The 18,222-nt window shown below is 38.6% G+C and overlaps 1 protein-coding gene and 1 long non-coding RNA gene across 7 annotated transcripts in view; both read left to right on the top strand.

Moving 5' to 3' along the window:
* The window catches only part of LOC5580164 (large neutral amino acids transporter small subunit 1), a 104,790-nt gene extending 93,605 nt beyond the window's left edge, over nucleotides 1-11,185 (top strand). For 3 of the 6 annotated variants that reach the window (XR_002498579.1, XR_002498578.1, XR_002498577.1), the window contains exons 9-10: nucleotides 44-153; nucleotides 9,341-11,185. Coding sequence is in view for 3 of the 6 variants with exons in the window: in XM_021837241.1 (XP_021692933.1) it covers nucleotides 9,341-9,408 (68 nt within the window). In the remaining 3 variants the exon portion in view is untranslated. The remainder of the gene's footprint in view (nucleotides 1-43; nucleotides 154-9,340) is intronic. The other 3 variants (XM_021837241.1, XM_021837240.1, XM_021837239.1) reach the window with 1 other exon arrangement.
* LOC110674022 lies at nucleotides 160-2,874 on the top strand. Its single transcript, XR_002498580.1, has 2 exons — nucleotides 160-2,642; nucleotides 2,702-2,874. It is a non-coding gene; the product is annotated as an uncharacterized LOC110674022 (long non-coding RNA).
* Nucleotides 11,186-18,222: the final 7,037 nt, after the last annotated feature.

The raw sequence follows: 18,222 nt of genomic DNA, 5'->3' as shown, positions 1-18,222 counted from the left end.
CGGGAACACGCGCGGTTCCATTTGTGCTTGATGATGCTCGCAGGAGGATTCACTCAGAGTTTGCAAAAGTTGATGATGGTGGTGCGGCCGAAGCAGAAGTAAATTCCACCGGAGGGAATTTTGTGAAGATGTGATGAAGTGATGAAAAACAAGGTTTTTATCTTCTTATTTTCTTTGATAGTTTTTTTTTAACTCACTAATCTAGGTTAAGTTTTAGTTTACTAACACGCTGTTCTTTAAAATGTTGTGTTTTCACCTGCATGCCTAATATAGTTTATTTTCAACCTCACAAATATTAGAATTTATCTCTTGTGGAAGAAGTTTATAAAAATACCGTTGCGGGTGGTTAAGTATAAGCGGCGATGCGGGGTATTTAGAGGTGCGGGCGAACATCAAATTAGTATATGTGATAACATCAGTTTTGAAGTGGTAATTGTGCAATGCCAACTACGGCGAGCCGAAAGTTCTCGAAGTAGCCGAAGATGACGTCACGTTGCGAAAGCTGCGAACAAAATTTTTCGCAGCTGATCGTTTTGTTTACATCTTTTTCGTGACTAATACAAGCAAACACATACTGAGAGCTGGACCTGTTGTATATGACATTGTATAAGGGGTCGTCTATCAACTACGTTACGCTATATTGACCATTATCAATCCCCCATTTTCTTATGCCACATTTATTGTATGGAGACATTTAAAATTCAGTATGGATTGTCACTTTTCTCTGAAAACTCTTCCCCACATAGAGCAATTATTAATTTTTTGACGAACCATAGTATCTCTGGTTAGCTTAAAATATAGCCTAGAATTGCCATTGGGTACCCAAGTAATTAGTAAGAACAGTAATGTGGCACTATATGCGCAAATATGGTGTGAAGATTTATGTTTTACTCCCCCTTACTACTATATCCAATTACCAAGCATCTGGTCAAAACACTGGATAGCATTGAAACATGACCTATATGCGAATGTACAATCAACATAAAGCTTATTTAATTCTTGTATGCATCAGGCTTAGCCCAGCTAACCACTAGCCCGCTAATTCTCCTTTTTGGCCTTATAAGGCTATTATACGGCTAATATAGGGCATGTAAGTTGTATAGCACTATATTAGCTTTCTTCTATGTTACCGGAGTATTGTATTGGTTTGTACGGGTATTTTGGAGTCCTTCATTGACTATAGGTCGTGGGAACTACGACCATAATAAGTGCTCTAAGGTTAATTTTCAAATATTTCAAAGACTCCTAACCATTCATGTGAGTAAACGGTGTATTGTATTAATTTGATATTGGACGGGATTCGGTGAGCAGTATTTTCGTTCGGACTGGGTCTGGTTTCCATGGGATCGGTCGGTATTTTCTTCATGGTGCGTTGCTCAATCAATGAAAGGTCGGAAATCTACGGTATCTGGATGCGCGGTGCATCTTCCTGTCGGTCGTATTGGCAGAAGTCTAATTCGTTATTCTCTGATATGAACAGTTGATGATCTGGGTTGTTGGTGCTCGTTGACTGCAGCTTGACTGCTGGTTTCGATACCTGTTGGACGATCTATCTTCAGTAAGTTGGCTGGTTGGGTTGGATTGAGTTTCGTGCTTTTCCTTAACTGTTGGATTCGGATCATGGGTCTGATAGTATCGTGGTCGGTTGAAATCCTCTACTGTTGTTTTGCAGTGTTTCGGATGTGAATCAGAGGGATGTAAACTGGACTGTTGAATTGTGAGCACATAGTTCCTCATCAGATTGTTCCTCGGTTGTGCGTGGATCGGTAGTTCATTGTTATCCTGCGGCTTTTACCAATCCATCCTATTTGGCTTCTCCTCTACCACGGGAGCTAGGAAGCTTCGTCCAATTGGCGGGATATTCATCGACAGTAGGGGGGTCGTTGAACGGTTGTTGCTGAATGGAACCTCTAGGAGAGCTTTCCGCGTGGGCGATTATCGATTCTTGGCTAGTCGGTAGTAGTTGTTCGTATCGGGTTGCAAAATCGGCTAATACTTTCTGCTGTCGGTATCTAGAACGAAGAAGAAAGAGGTTCGACTGATGTGAATTTTATAGCTACTGGATTCGGCACTGCAGTCTTGGGAGGAATCAAAACATGCAGACAAACCAAAACAATATCGTAGTAAAATAATATACAAAATACCTTGTAGCAACTGCCAACAGTGCTACATAGGTATGACAAGAAACAGATTAAAAACAAGATTATACGGACACAAAACACACACCAACAAACTTAATAGATTAACAGAGTTAGGGTACAGCAAAACAGATGCAGATATGCTATCACCAAAAGAGAAAACAGCACTTATCGAACATTGTATTGACCACGACCACCGTTTCGATATGGATCGCGTAACAGTATTAGACAGTAGCAACCACATAAATACACTTACCTTTTTGGAAATGTGTCATATCACTAATACACCACATACAGTAAACCATCGCACAGATATTAGTAGCTTAAATTCAACATACGCAGCCATCCTACAAACCATATATGAAACATTTCAAGATCGTCAAATTTCAAGTCAACCACCATCTTCGAACCAACCGTTACCGCCTTCAGATGTGTAGTGCAGTTAAAGTGGCTATATTAAGTGAAATTCAAAGAAAAGTTGCTACGTTTCACTTAATACTATATGTAGGTTCTATCGTAGTAACATACTAAATTATAAAACTTAAATTTACGTCTGTTCACAGCCCATGTACAAATTCCAAAACCTTGACACCAACAGTTATATGTTAACATACACGAAGAACGATTAAGTAGAATGTAAGTGAACGAACATAACATGTAACAAAACAAATAACATTCCCCTAATTACAGTATCCCCAGAAGAAGACTCGATTCTGAGTCGAAACGTCGGGAAAAATCTAAAAACATCGTTTTGATTCCTCCCAAGACTGCAGTGCCGAATCCAGTAGCTATAGGTATCTAGAACGATTGCTATCAACTTGTTGTGAACAGCATTGAATTCGGTGTATGCGTCCTCAATGTTCTTTAACTATGTCCTGAGTCGAGGTAAGCTGATCCTTGGCGGCAGCAAGTGCGCTTTGCCCTCACGCTAGTTTCAGGTTCACGTGGGTTCGGATGCGTGATAGTGACGAAAACTCCTTCGGTATGTTTAGTACAGTGGCAGAATTCCAATCGCTGTTTCAGTCGTGCAGCATCCTGATCGTTCGGTTCATCGGTTCCAATTACTGCTTCAGTAGTGGATCTCATTTTCGGCGTGAAACTCTGCTGCATAGCGTCTTCTGATGGAATTCGGAGTTCCACGACGTCGAGGTGTGTGGTATGGACTTCCTCAGAAAGCTTGTCGAATATAATCCTCATATCAGATCGAGTTGGTCTTCAAGGATCAGAGTGTTGTCTAACAAACCAAGTGGCAATGATGTCGGTTAGGCGTTTCTTTGGCGGTATACTTTTTGGTTGGCAGCACAAACGTGTCAAGTCAGAGACGAGCTTCTGTACCGAGCTTTGAGTACCGATAGCTACCGTAGCAAGCTAGAGAGTACTTATAGGCTAATGTGCCTGAGGGTTGCGAGCGCGTACCGTACCGTGTCACACGATGCACTCTGGGTCATCACCGGTATGATGCCTATTGGTATCCTTATTATGGAAGACATAGAGTGTTTCGAAATGCGCGGCACAAGAGGCATACGCAGGACTGCCAGACTGGCCTCCATGGACAAATGGCAGCGTGCGTGGGACAGTTCCACCAAGGGAGTGGGGACTCACAGGTTGATTCCGAGGTTAGATATCTGGGTCAATAGGCGCCATGGGGAACTAACATTCCACCTAACACAAGTCCTTTCGGGCCATGGATGCTTTAGACAGTACCTACACCGTTTCGGTCATGCGGGATCTCCCGAATGTCCAGTTTGTGTAGGTTTAGAGGCAACGGCGGAACACGTTTGCCACATGCGGTCGGGACACGACTCCGGACAATTTGGTCCAGAGGATGTGTGCAGACGAGTTTGGCTGGAATGCCGTTTCATCGGCTATCACCCACATCGTCTCGGAACTCCAAAGGAGGTGGCGTGTGGACTCGAGGAGTGACTAGTGCAGACGCTAAACAACAGGTGGTCCAAGGGTTCGCAGTCGGCTACGTAGGTCATACCGGTGCCCTACGGTCGAAATTGACCCTTACAGCGATTAAGTGGCCGCGGGGAGAACATCCTGGTAGCGCTGCTGTCGTGGCGCCGGCCTACTGGGTGGATACGAGCCTCTCGTTGTTCGGGGCAGGTGGAGGCCCCTTCGTCAGCAATCCCAGCTGGTGCTAGCTGATAGGGCCTGAGCCTTCAGTAGGTCAAATTGCGAAGCCCGCAGTATCAGTTCTTGATACCTGCGGTGCAGTTGGGCGCGGGCTTAGTGGTCGACCCTGCCCGCTTTCAGCGGACAACGGGAGATGAGGACCACCCGGGAAGCTGGCAATACGCCAGCATGCTACCTTGGTGGACCCCCCTAAGCGTGGCTACGCAGCTAACCTGGAGGATGCGATGTGCAATAGCCCCTCTCCGAAGCAATGCCTTCTTGGTGGTCCCGGAGAGACGAAGGATTTGGCGGCAATGGAAATGGTTTAGTGGGCCGGGGTGTAGTCCTGTTTACTGCTTGCATGTAGTAAATAATCCCCAACCCCACACTCCCGGACCTCGGTCCGGAGTCTGTTGAGCAGATTATCCCCCCATTGCTTAGAAGGAAAAAAAAAGAGCTTCTGTAGAACACTTGCTTCGACGTTTGGCAGGTTTCGAACAAGCTCTCGTCCTGGTCAAAGTACCACACATACGAGTCGAATATTCGGGTTACGGATCCTCATAGAGCTACACGCTGCCACAAAACGTGTCGGTGATTCGTTATAGGCGGTGAAACGAATGTCTTCCTCCTGGCGATACACGTCTCGGTATGGGAATCGGGCAGACGTGTCGGATTATTGGCGACTGCGAAACGGATCTACTCTCCTTGGTGAAACACGTACCGGTATGGGTACCGCACACACGTGTCGGATAATCGGGTGGTAGTACACGTTTGTGGTCAGAGCACCACGAAAACGTGTCGGATTGGGTGGCACAACGTATACTACTCTCTTCGTTGAAGTACGTCCCGGTATTGGTATCACGCAGACGTGTCGGATGAACGACGATGATAGTAAACTTCTCGAACACGGTGGGATACATGCACCACGGAACCGTGTCGAATAGGACGGCGATAGTTATCCACTTCTCTCGGAATGCACATTCGAGTTAACAACCAAACGTGCCGAAAATTCTCGGGGTGATTGGTGGTGTTGGTCGATGATCACTACTTCGGGCGGCCAATATATGTCTTGGTGAGGGTACCAGGTAGACGTGTCGGCGGCGATGGTTAGAAGAATCCTTCTTGGCGGATGTGTCCACTCCTTCCCTACGAGGCGTGAGGCGTTGGATTTGACTCGAAGGACCACTGGTCACTGACCACCAGAGTGTCGTATTCCTGAGTGAGTGAGTCTCATGAGACATCTCGTGAGGCTCGTTACATGCGCTTACTAGGAGTACTTTTATGCAGTTATGTTTGCCTAGTACAATAACTCCACAGAAGCATACGACTGCGATCTATGCCTATGCTTCTTCGGTGGCCAGCACAAGTTTTTCAATTCAAATGCTAGCGACTCAACCGCGTTGAACCGCGTCAGTCCTTTCAAACTGCTTACAGGCAGTAAAATTCAAAATTTAATCCATTTCCATTGCCTTAGAAACCATCGCCTGCGAGTCTCAAATGCACTGTCACATTGAGATTTTCTCATGAGACGACGCATGAGCCAGTGCAGATGTGATCGTTTGAGCTAGTACATTGCTACATGAGATCTAAAAATATGTGTCTGACCATGGGGCTCTGCACAGAAATCAGTCTCACTCTTTCACTCCCTCATAAATTTAGTAAACAACAAGGCCAGTAAACGTCAAAACCTCATTCAAAATCAAAACAGTGCAAAGCCCCATAGCACGTGCTCAAGCGCGCGGTTATTTTTGTGCGCTCATGGCAAGCTGATCTCAAGCTCTTGATGTGAAGCACGTATGGATCAATGCACGAGTTCAATAATTTGACGTTTGAGCGGTGCCGAATTCACTGATTTCCATGGTCACATAAATAACACGGCACCGCTGAAACGTCAAATAGTGAACTCATGCATCGGTTCATATATGATGTCTGCTGACCACTGGCGCGTTGCGTTAACCGTGGCCAACTCTGATCAGCAGGGTGGACTGTATATTTCGAATGAAGGGAATCAACACTACTGGTTCTGCTAGTCACTACATAGGCACTTTATTTGACTACTTTAATATTTACAACACTGTTCGTTACACTTTTTGCACTTGGGTCGGTTTTAACATTACGACGGTTGACTCCACTACGCAAAGATGTCGCGTATTTATAGTACCGCACCGCGTTCTAGAAGTACGTCAAACAGTCGCGATGCACGATCACTCACTCGTGGTACTAGAACTCACGAGTTCATTCGTGCGCTGTGGGAACTCTCGACCACAGAGGCGTCGGCAGGGTGGCGTGTTAGGGGCTGCACTCAGGTGAGTGCCACGAGTTGATGGTTGACAATACGTGTGTTGATCAACGAATTGGTAGATGAAACGAGAACTTCTTATGCAGTTTCAATCTTACTCTCTTACGGCTCGTTCCGTACGGAACATGTACTTATGTTCTCTGTTCTCTAAGATCTCCATCGATTATACCATATACCATAGGATTTATAAGCGAAACCAACAGTCCACAAGTAATTTTCGATTATTGCAATGACCTCTACCCGAGCAAAGTTGGGTAACAAAAAGATAACAAGTTGTGTTATCCGATAACAAGCATTTGATAACAAAGTTTGTTTTCATTTTGGTTGAATAAGCAGGCAACATAACAAACGTGATAACAAAAGTTTATACTAAAGATATCATATAAATATCTAATTGTGTTATCATTTGAAACACATTGATAACAAGTTTTATTATCCAGCCGATTTCCCTCACTGATAACTCATTATGTTATCAATTAGTTATATAGATCGAATTATGATAACAAACATTTGACGTCATTCACCCGTCGGTGGCATCCTCAATCTGACAGCTCAAAATTCGTTGATAACAAGAGTCTTCGTAATGATAACGAAAAATAACAAAATGAAATCATGATGTACATCTTGTTATCACTATGTTATGCGGTTGTTATTCGACTTTGCTCGGGTAACTATTCATAATAGTTACCATAGTATTGCATTGATTGATTCAGATGCCCTTTGTCCTTCGAGAATTTCATAAAACATGAAGAACTCCCTCTAAATAATAAAGGTCTAATTCGCAAAGATCCGCGTTGGCGAAAGTCTGTTAAGATGCGTGAAGGTTTTACGAAAATCAACAATAGACCGCAATCATGCGTGAAAGTAGACGACAGTGGATTAAGGTCCGCAAAGAACCGCTAAAGTCAGCGAAGGTCTGCTGTATCTGCGAAACTCCACGAAACTTTTCATTAGCCTATGAAAATAAGGGCAAATAATCGATGTTCTGCGAACATCTGTGAAGGCTTCTGAGCCATCTAAGTCTCAGAAAATGTTTAATAGAAATTGACAGAACAATCACAAAAATCAAAACGACATATTGCCTTGAACTTTTTTGCATTTGCAAAGATTTTAAATTTTCCATAGATCACGCTTGTATATATGTTTACAGTCGCCTCTCCACATTTCGATATCGAAGGGACCATCGAGATAGGGAGAGATCGAGACATAGAACAAATTTTTAAAGAACACTAGGTTGAAAATCACTCCGTTACCTGGAAAATTAAAAACAAGCAGATGTCATTTCGTCTTTCGTAAATTGTTTTGAGTTTTTAAAATCTAGTCTAATGACCTTTGATAATGGGCATATCGACATACGGAGAGAAAATTGGGAACGAAAATCACATCGAGATAGAGAGATATCGAGGATATCGAGATATGGAGATTGAAAATGTATGCAGAATGAAGGGACCGAAAAAATCATCGACATAGGGAGAGATATCGAGATGTAGAACATCGAGATGTGGAGAGTCGACTGTACAATATTTCAGAGTATTCTGAAGTTCAGGCCAGGTAGGTATGACCAATAATAGGAATCATTAATTTATAGACTGAACAAGTGTGAACTAAATTACAAAGCAAAAGGTAGAAGCTCATCACATTATTTCAGCGAAAATTATTATTCCAATCAATAATTTTCTATAGGAAAGTCGTAAATTGAGTTAAAATTTACGAACTTGAAAAAAAGTAACGTAAATGGAATTTACTTAAAAAAATGACTTCGTCTTAGGTAAGGTTTTAGTGTAACTTACTGATCGGGAACAGCACCAGTTGAACTCATCAATTCATCCAGCGTAATAATATGAGTCTACTTAGGCGCTAAAGGCATATTCTTCAGGAAGTTCTTGGATGATTTTAAACTTCCGTTGTGTTTAAACAACACTCGCAGTTAAATTCGTTAAATATCTCTGAGCATGTACCAAATTTAAAACACTTCAATATGTAACAAATTATGCTCCTAAAATTTGAAGATCTATATTTGAAAAATTTCTTGGGTGACCCAGATTGTCCACAATTTATTTTTTCAACCCTTTAGATTTAGATTTTGTAAAACTTATTTCGTTGTATTGCTAAGATCGTGTACTACATCAGTAATCGCCCACTATGGTACTTATTACGTATGTAGATGACCCACATTCCAGGAAGTTCTTGGATGATTCAAAACATTTCTTTAATACAACACATCAATAAAATGATAACAACATATTGCTGTGAACTTCAATGCATATGCAAAGATTTTGTAAAGTGCATAGATATCGCTTGTAGATTTGGAAACTATATTCCAGCGTATTCTGGAGTTTAAGGCAGGTATGACCAAAAATATGTATGATTATTTGATTATTCAAACACGTTCAAACTGAACTATAGAGAAGAAGTTGAAAAGACTTTACATTATTTCAGCGAATCTTATCACTCTAATACATAATTTCCCGTTCAATCGTTCTAACTCAATTTTAAAACTACGTAAAAGAAAGTAACGTAAATTGAATTTACGTAAACAAAAACTTCGTAAATTGAGATTTTAGTGTAGCATATATTCAGCCACGAAGTTCAAGCAGATTCACCTAAGCACCGCGAAAACAGCACCAGTGAAATTTGTATTGCACAATTGCACCACGATCTTTAGCTAGAGTGAAGATAAAACATATTTTAATATTTTTAAACATTTCTCATAATCGTAACATTACATTCTCGTCGCTTTCTAATGAAATATCTTTTCTCTCTTTCTCGCCTTGTTCCGTTCCAGTGGGCGTCACACGATTCCTGCAGAAAATGCTCATGGTCGTTGGTAAGGCCAAACCAGCTCAGGTTTAGACAGAAGATGACAGATTTAGACAGAATCAGCATCCGCTGACACATCATTCGCGCATTCCGTTTGCGACCCATAAATACCATTTTCAACGCAAATCAGACGAAAATATTTAACATTCCAAAAGAAGCCATTGAGCATCACCAAACCAGTCATTCCATGTAGAAATCGGCTGTCAAATGCGGGGAACAGCAGGGGATAGCCATAGAAGATAGTTCAGAGAAGTTTTAGGTTTTCTTGTGTGGACAAGTCAGGAGAAGTTTATGACAAGCATACATTCCTGTTTGTGTATCGTTTTGAGTTTTCATCAGATTGTGATTGTCGATCAGTTGACTGTTTTACGACATTCCCTCTCCAAGTTAGGTTATATTAGATGAGCAAGAAAGTTAAGTTTTAAACAATGACCTACAAGTCTGTTTGTTTCAGTGTTATGATTGATAGAAATTCGCGACGAGAACCGTAGCTGTACGAGTGTTTGTTCTATTTTTCAATTATGTATAATTTTAGTGTTACGATCCTACGTTCCTCATATATTAATTGTCTCTGTTAGGATTGATCAATGTAAGACAAGGCAATGCTGAAAGCAAAGCTCCAATAATTCCGTATAAAACAAACCGTTACTTTTATTCAGATTTGAACGCATTGGTTTTTATTCAAGCGAAGACTACATATTGGATAGACATAAAACTTTGAACTTTCACAAATATGTTGTCTTTGATTGGAAAACCCGGACATACCGTGCCAATACTAACCGAAATAGGCTAGAGAACATATCAAGCGAAAAAAACGTAAAATGAATCTCAAATGGTATTAATTAGCGCCATATCGCAACGAAGTCAAAACTTCCAACTCCAACCAGGTCTTTTTCGACTTTCTATTTGCAATTCTTTGTTTTGGGTTCTGATCAAGCTCACGATTACTCTTGCGTGGTTGGCAAAAGTGAAGCCGTAATGTATGAATTCTAAACAGAAATCGTTCAAATTATTACATGTGTAAAGTATTAGTCAGCAAAGAGTTCCATCATATTATTCGGTAACCATATGTATAATGAGCCAACAATAATGTTTTAAACGTGTTTTATTGAATGTCCTGCTTAAAAGAAAGAAGACATGTTGACGAAAGTCGGTTTGATTAGGAAATGAATGAGTTGATATACTGAGCCGACACTAAGTGTGCCACTAAGAAAGGTTAAAAACTTGTTGACAATAATCTAAAGTTTAGTGTTTAGAAAAATTTTAATGTCCATACATGCATATTATTATACATATACCGAGCGCATTTACCAGAACCAACTACATAAATAACGACAGCGAAAATGCATTCCATATTATATGCGAGAAAATCATATACAAATCACTTTATTCACACACAGAACATATTCAATGTGATCAATAGCACATCAAAATAATAGTCAAACTACAAAACTATGAATGTAAATAACTCAAACAAAAAAAGAATAGAAAGTAAAACCGGAACAAAACGAAACACAATCATCAGTTTATCACAAGAGAGAACCCAAAACCAAGACCCAATACAGGTAGGAAATATCCGACTCCGAAAACAAATGCCATTTACACGAAACCAGATGTAGGAAAAAAGAAGTAAACTGGAAAATGCTTTCGCTTGTTGGTCATAGAGCGGAAAGAGTGCAGAGGAAAGTTAAAAAAGAGAGAAAATTGGAAAAACACAAACGCAGCCTGAAAAGTCAGCTGGCACTGTGTATGTCGATGACTTTAGCTATTAGAGAATAAATAAAACTGAAGTGTATTATTGCAAATGAAACCTATTGCTTTCTTTCGAATTTCAGAAAATAATGAGAAACAATCCCTACTGTATATTATTTGTATAGTCCTTAAACAGCCCAGAGCACCTTAAATTTGAATTGAATTATCTAACTGGTAGCGCTAATGAGCATACAACTTTTGTTTTGCGAATATCTCATGATATTTGGAAAGATGACGTCTATGGAAAACTTGGTCAGTGAGTATGAGACTTTGATTTTGCGGATATCTCAGCATCCTGACCACTTTGAAAAATAGATAGGGTATTGGGCAAAGATGTCCAGTAGTTCCAGGTTTGTCATTATTTTGGCCATGAACTTTGAAATTTTGTCTTTTGACGGCGAAACTTTTGTTTTTCTCTGCATCCTTTTCACTTAGAGCGATTACCATCTCTTCGACGAAGTTGTTCAGTAGCTCAGTGATCCAAAAGACTCCAGATTCAGCTAGCAAACGTCACTAGTGCACATAAAATTTTTGTTACGCAGATATCTTAAGATTCTGAGTATGGGAAAAATTGGGTCTTTGTTAGAGTTGTTCAGTTGGTTTTAGACTATCATTATTTTAGCCAGTAGTTTTGAAAACCAAGAGTCTCATTCTCACTGATGCTGCCCGGTGGCAGAATAATGATAGTCCTTGACCTGCTGATTAACGTTGCCAAAAACGCCATCTTTCTAAGTAGTCAAATTTCTCAGATGTCCACGAAACAAAAGTTTATGATTTTGAACTATTCTTAATTTTTCTTAAACAGTGTTGTCAGTCTATTGATAGCAATCGAGCAGTGTTGCCATTAATTATCAAAATATGAAAACTTAAATGGCCATTTTAGAACATTCAATCCATGTTTCAACTTTGCCGAGTATCTCGCATCAGTATTTTCACTTCTAGACGTTGAATTTTTCAAAACCATTATGCATCAACGCACGGTTTACTCATTTTGCTTCTACTGATCAGCAACAAACATAAACTTGAACATAATTCAAGTTTCGCAACTGCTAAGGGTTGAATGTTCATATAGTGACAGTAATGCCTTAACTTTTCGATAGGAGGCCACACCAACTTCAAATTTTCAACAACATTTTCAAACAAAGTGTGTTAATTTTTATATGTATAGTAAAATATATATTGAAACATGCGATGAAAACAGGTACTGGTTCGAAAATCAATATGGGACAGTGATGCTTCTATTGGCAATATCTTCTTCTTGGCATTAACGTCCTCACTGGGACAGAGTCTGCTTCTCAGCTTAGTGTTCTTATAAGCACTTCCACAGTTATTAATTGAGAGCTTTCTTTGCCAAAAATGCCATTTTCGCATTCGTATATCGTGTGGCAGGTACGATGATACTCTATGCCCAGAGAATTAAAGGAAAATTCCATTACGAAAAGATCCTGGACCGACCGGGAATCGAACCCAGACACCTTCAGCATGGACTCTAACCACTCGGCTAAGGAAGGGCAGGTCGCAAAAAGAGATCGGAGTACATATATAATGATTTATTTATTTTTTTACATGGCAAGCAGATATACTACTTTGTAGAGTATAACTTCAACTCAAATTTCATTTATAAGTAGATACCGTAATCCGGGGTAACATTGATCAGTTTTTTTATGTTTCTTTAAAAAATCATTTGAAAATGAAAATGTTGCATGTTTTATATTTTCAGAACCAGTACTGGTACCCATCGCTCGTGACTACATACTGCATTTTGTTTTCTGAAGGATTAGAATATGTTTAAAAAAATTTTTAGTGATTTTTTATATTGCTGATATGGGGTAACATTGATCACGAACAAAAGCGACGATCGGTAATATTGAAAATGTATTTACTTACTGAAATCATGGTCCCTGAAGACGAATATGAAAGTCAAACTCTTACAAGTCAGGAAGTAAGAGAATCACCATTCATGCATTGAAAATATTTCACCAATAAACGTTAAACCTCTTACAAGGATTCATTGAAAGATTACTATAGAAATTAAAAACTTTCTCTTGAATTTTCCAAGGAATACACCAAGAATTTATCCACCAATTCCTCAAAGAATTCGATCAGATGTTCCTCGAGGAGCACTTGCAGCGATCCCTACAGGAGTTCCTTAAGTGATTAGTCTACGTGTATTCCAAAAGATGCACTCGACAGCTCTTCAAGTAATTCCCCAAAAGAATTTCAAAAAGATTCCTGAAGGCATTCATCCTCGAATTCCAGTTTTTTTTTTCAAGGACTTCAGAAATTGTATAATATAATCAGGATTTGAATTATACAGATATTCTAGAAATCTGATCGTTTCCTAGAAAACCAATAACGATCCAATCTCAGAAACTTCAGAACCACCCTAATCAAATCTTAGCCCCACATGGATTCCAGGAATCTTACCTGACACCAAAGGATTCCACCAATATCTCAGGGAACGCGGTAATACGCGATGTCTCAGGAATACCACTAGGACCCTGGAAACTCCTCTGGAATCCCACTTAAAAGCTATGATCCTATCGAGAAACTCAGGAACTTTATCTGAAGACTACATAAATCTTAGAAATTCCAAATGGAATCCCGCGGAAATTTTAGGAATCCCACTCAAATCCCTTCTGAAGTTCACATGAATCCCAGCACTCCGATCGGAATCACAGAGATCTATTGGAATTTGAACAAAATCTCAGGGATGGCACAGAAATTACAACCGAATTTTTTGTCTTTGTGTCACATTGGAATATATTAGGATGCATCTATGCGGTTTTTCAAAGCTTCTCAAAATGTAGATTTCGTTTTTAATTTCTTTTTTTTTTATAGAGCTTCCATGATTCACTTTGGCATGGGGGGGGGTTTCCTCAGCCGAGTCGTCTTTGCAATAACAAGCACTTCGAAGCGATGCATATTGTGGCCATATATGAGCTCAGTAGCTTTGAAAAAACCCGACTGCCGAAGTGAATTGAAAGTGCCAAGAATAGCAACCGCTCCCTATTTAGTTGGAGCTGCCTGACAGATTTACTTGTCAAGGCTGAACCCTCGTGTAGGAAGAGTAGTCAAATATAAATATAAATAAATCAATTTTGAAAAATTTACGAGTAAATTTATTATAGTGTATATTTAGGTTGAATTGAGAGTAGGAGTCTGCAAAAGAGCGACGCCTCGACATCGGTTGGGCTTTATGGAACGCGGGCGGCAAGAGAAAGGAGAGCAAGAGAAACAAAACATAGTTGTGAATGAAACAGGAGAAAAAACGATACTCTGTAGTCAGAGAATGACGATTGGCTTCAGTTTTAGTGATGATGTTGTGACATAAAGTAGTGCTTGAGGTGCTTGATGCTGGTGAATAAAAAAAAAAACTTGAATTGAAAAAGAAGTTAGTGTGATCTGTTTTATTAATTATGAAGGAAACCTGCGCGATTTCCTACAATGGCGCATGTCGGTAATGTAAGTATTTGATAGTTTGACAAAATCTGGTAAAATAAGTGAATGTTGAAGAATGATTTCAGACTGATGCTTGTTTTCTTTCCTATCAAGTGAGTAGACAAAAGTAGTGATTAATGAATATTGAATGTAAATAGTGCATTTCGATGGTGTTTTAGTCTAATATTGCATGACTTAGGACGATTGATGGGTAATGAATTTGGATTGTTAAGTTTTTTTTTCGTTTTGAACGAGTGTGAATGGTTCAGAATTGGAGTTGTTATATCAGGGTTGGTAGCGAGTCACTTCTGGTGCGGAATTGAAGAAGTGGTATCAGGGCTGGTAGCGAGTCACTTTTTGCAATAAAAGTCTATTTCAATTATCGTGTTTTCTTAACTATTAACTTAATTATGTTTATGTTTACTTTCTAACAGCAAACAAAAGGAGTGTTGTGACAGTTTTAACAGAAAAAAAAATTGGCACTAGTCTATGGAGGATAAAAAGAGATTTTCAATTTAGTTAAATTTATACTGTAATATGATGATTTCATTTTTTTTTTTGATAAAAAAATAAATGCCGGATAATTTCATGATGTCTGTGTGATTCATTGCGATTTAAAAATGCCTCGTTTATATATTGATATACGTATGTAGGATGTAGGAATAATATGTGATATAATGCGATATTTATTAAATGTGAGCTGAGTATAATAATATAATCAAGTGATTTGATTGGGCAAATATGAATAAAAAAAAAATCAGCTCCTGATGTTTGACAGAAAAAATAAATACAAATCTACTTTTGAGTTGTTGAGTATTTCATAATTTTGATGCCTGATAGATTCTTCTGGAGTTATCAGACTCCAGGCTCAATCGAAGAAGGTGGAACATACAAACACAAATCTGCTTACGAGTTTTTAATAATTTTCTGATTCCAATGCACGACTGATTCGTATAGAGCCTGGTAAGCTCTATCCAAGAATGCATGAGAAAATTAGGTTTGTTGATTGATAGACCATATGGATGAAGTCTTATATAGAGTTGTTGAGTATTTTATGATTTTGATGCCCGATAGATTCTTCTGGAGTCTGATAAGCTTAATCATAGAAGATAGAACATATAAATACAATTTTGGTAATGAGCTGTTAGGAATTTTCTGATTTCGATGCTCTATAAGCATATTCTATCCAAGAATGCATAAGAAAATCAGCTTTTTATGTTCATTGATTGGTAGAACATATAAATACAAATCTGTAATGAGCTTTTAGGAATTTTCTGATTTCGATGCACTATTGCTTCTTATAGAGCCTGGTAAGCTCTATCCAAGAATGCATAAGAAAATCAGCTTTTTATGTTCATTGATTGGTAGAACATATAAATACAAATCTGCAAATGAGTTTTTAGAAATTTTCTGATTTCAATGCACGATTGATTCTTATAGAGCCTGGTAAGCTCTATCCAAGAATGCATAAGAAAATCAGCTTTTTATGTTCATTGATTGGTAGAACATATAAATACAAATCTGCAAATGAGTTTTTAGAAATTTTCTGATTTCAATGCACGATTGATTCTTATAGAGCCTGGTAAGCTCTATCCAAGAATGCATAAGAAAATCAGCTTTTTATGTTCATTGATTGGTAGAACATATAAATACAAATCTGCAAATGAGTTTTTAGAAATTTTCTGATTTCAATGCACGATTGATTCTTATAGAGCCTGGTAAGCTCTATCCAAGAATGCATAAGAAAATCAGTGTTTGTTGATTGATAGAACATATGAATGAAATCTGATATTGAGTTGTTAAGTATTTTATGATTTTGATGCCTGATAGATTCTTCTGGAGTCTGATAAGCTCAATCGTAGAAGATAGAACATATAAATACAAATTTGGTAATGAGCTTTAAGGAATTTTCTGATTTCGATGCACTATTGATTCTCATAGAGCCTGGTAAGCTCTATCCAAGAATGCATAAGAAAATCAGCTTTTTATGTTCATTGATTGGTAGAACATTTAAATACAAATCTGCAAATGAGTTTTTAGATTTTTTTTTTTGATTCCAATGCACGATTGATTCTTATAGAGCCTGGTAAGCTCTATCCAAGAATGCATAAGAAAATCAGTGTTTGTTGATTGATAGAACATATGAATGAAATCTGATATAGAGTTGTTGAGTATTTTATGATTTTGATGCCTGATAGATTCTTCTGGAGTCTGATAAGCTCAATCGTAGAAAATAGAACATATAAATACAAATTTGGTTATGAGCTTTAAGGAATTTTCTGATTTCGATGCACTATTGATTCTTATAGAGCCTGGTAAGCTCTATCCAAGAATGTATAAGAAAATCAGTGTTTGTTGATTGATAGAACATATGAATGAAATCTGATATTGAGTTGTTGAGTATTTTATGATTTTGATGCCTGATAGATTCTTCTGGAGTCTGATAAGCTCAATCGTAGAAGATAGAACATATAAATACAAATTTGGTAATGAGTTTCTAGAAATGTTCTGATTTCGATGCACTATTGATTCTCATAGAGCCTGGTAAGCTCTATCCAAGAATGCATAAGAAAATCAGAGTTTGTTGATTGAAAGAACATATGAATGAAATCTGATATAGAGTTGTTGAATATTTTATGATTTTGATGCCCGATAGATTCTTCTGGAGTCTGATAAGCTCAATCATAGAAGATAGAACATATAAATACAAATTTGGTAATGAGCTTTTAGGAATTTTCTGATTTCGATGCACTATTGATTCTTATAGAGCCTGGTAAGCTCTATCCAAGAATGTATAAGAAAATCAGTGTTTGTTGATTGATAGAACATATGAATGAAATCTGATATTGAGTTGTTGAGTATTTTATGATTTTGATGCCTGATAGATTCTTCTGGAGTCTGATAAGCTCAATCGTAGAAGATAGAACATATAAATACAAATTTGGTAATGAGTTTCTGAAAATTTTCTGATTTCGATGCACTATTGATTCTCATAGAGCCTGGTAAGCTCTATCCAAGAATGCATAAGAAAATCAGAGTTTGTTGATTGAAAGAACATATGAATGAAATCTGATATAGAGTTGTTGAATATTTTATGATTTTGATGCCCGATAGATTCTTCTGGAGTCTGATAAGCTCAATCATAGAAGATAGAACATATAAATACAAATTTGGTAATGAGCTTTTAGGAATTTTCTGATTTCGATGCACTATTGATTCTTATAGAGCCTGGAGGTTCTGGCAGCACTGGAAGCAACCGGCTGCTCTTTCAAGTCGCGGCGCGATTAAATTATAATAGCCATATGTTTAAAAGCAGATAAACAGAAAAAATCGGTGAAATGGTGAAAGTGCATAGCAGATATCTGGATGGAAGTGGAATTTAACAAAAGAAAATAGTGCAGTTAAAGTTATATGCAAAATTCCGATTGCCTTTTCACGACGGTGATACGGGGATAGATAGCGATAGATTTTTTCCCTTCCAGTGAGAGTGGGTGAGGTGAGAGACGGTCACTCGGGCGGCCAGAAGTGGGATAAAATGGGAAAAAAGCAATAAGTTCTCAATGGGTCGTATTGCGGTGTATTGCGTGTGAGGATTGTGAGGGGTTGTGTTACGGAATCTGGAGTGGTAGTGAAAGGGAAAGAAGATATAAAGGT

The sequence above is a fragment of the Aedes aegypti genome, chromosome 1 (assembly GCF_002204515.2).
Source record: "Aedes aegypti strain LVP_AGWG chromosome 1, AaegL5.0 Primary Assembly, whole genome shotgun sequence".
In the NCBI taxonomy this organism is placed as follows: domain Eukaryota; kingdom Metazoa; phylum Arthropoda; class Insecta; order Diptera; family Culicidae; genus Aedes; species Aedes aegypti.
This window is presented reverse-complemented; position numbering and strand designations above follow the sequence as displayed.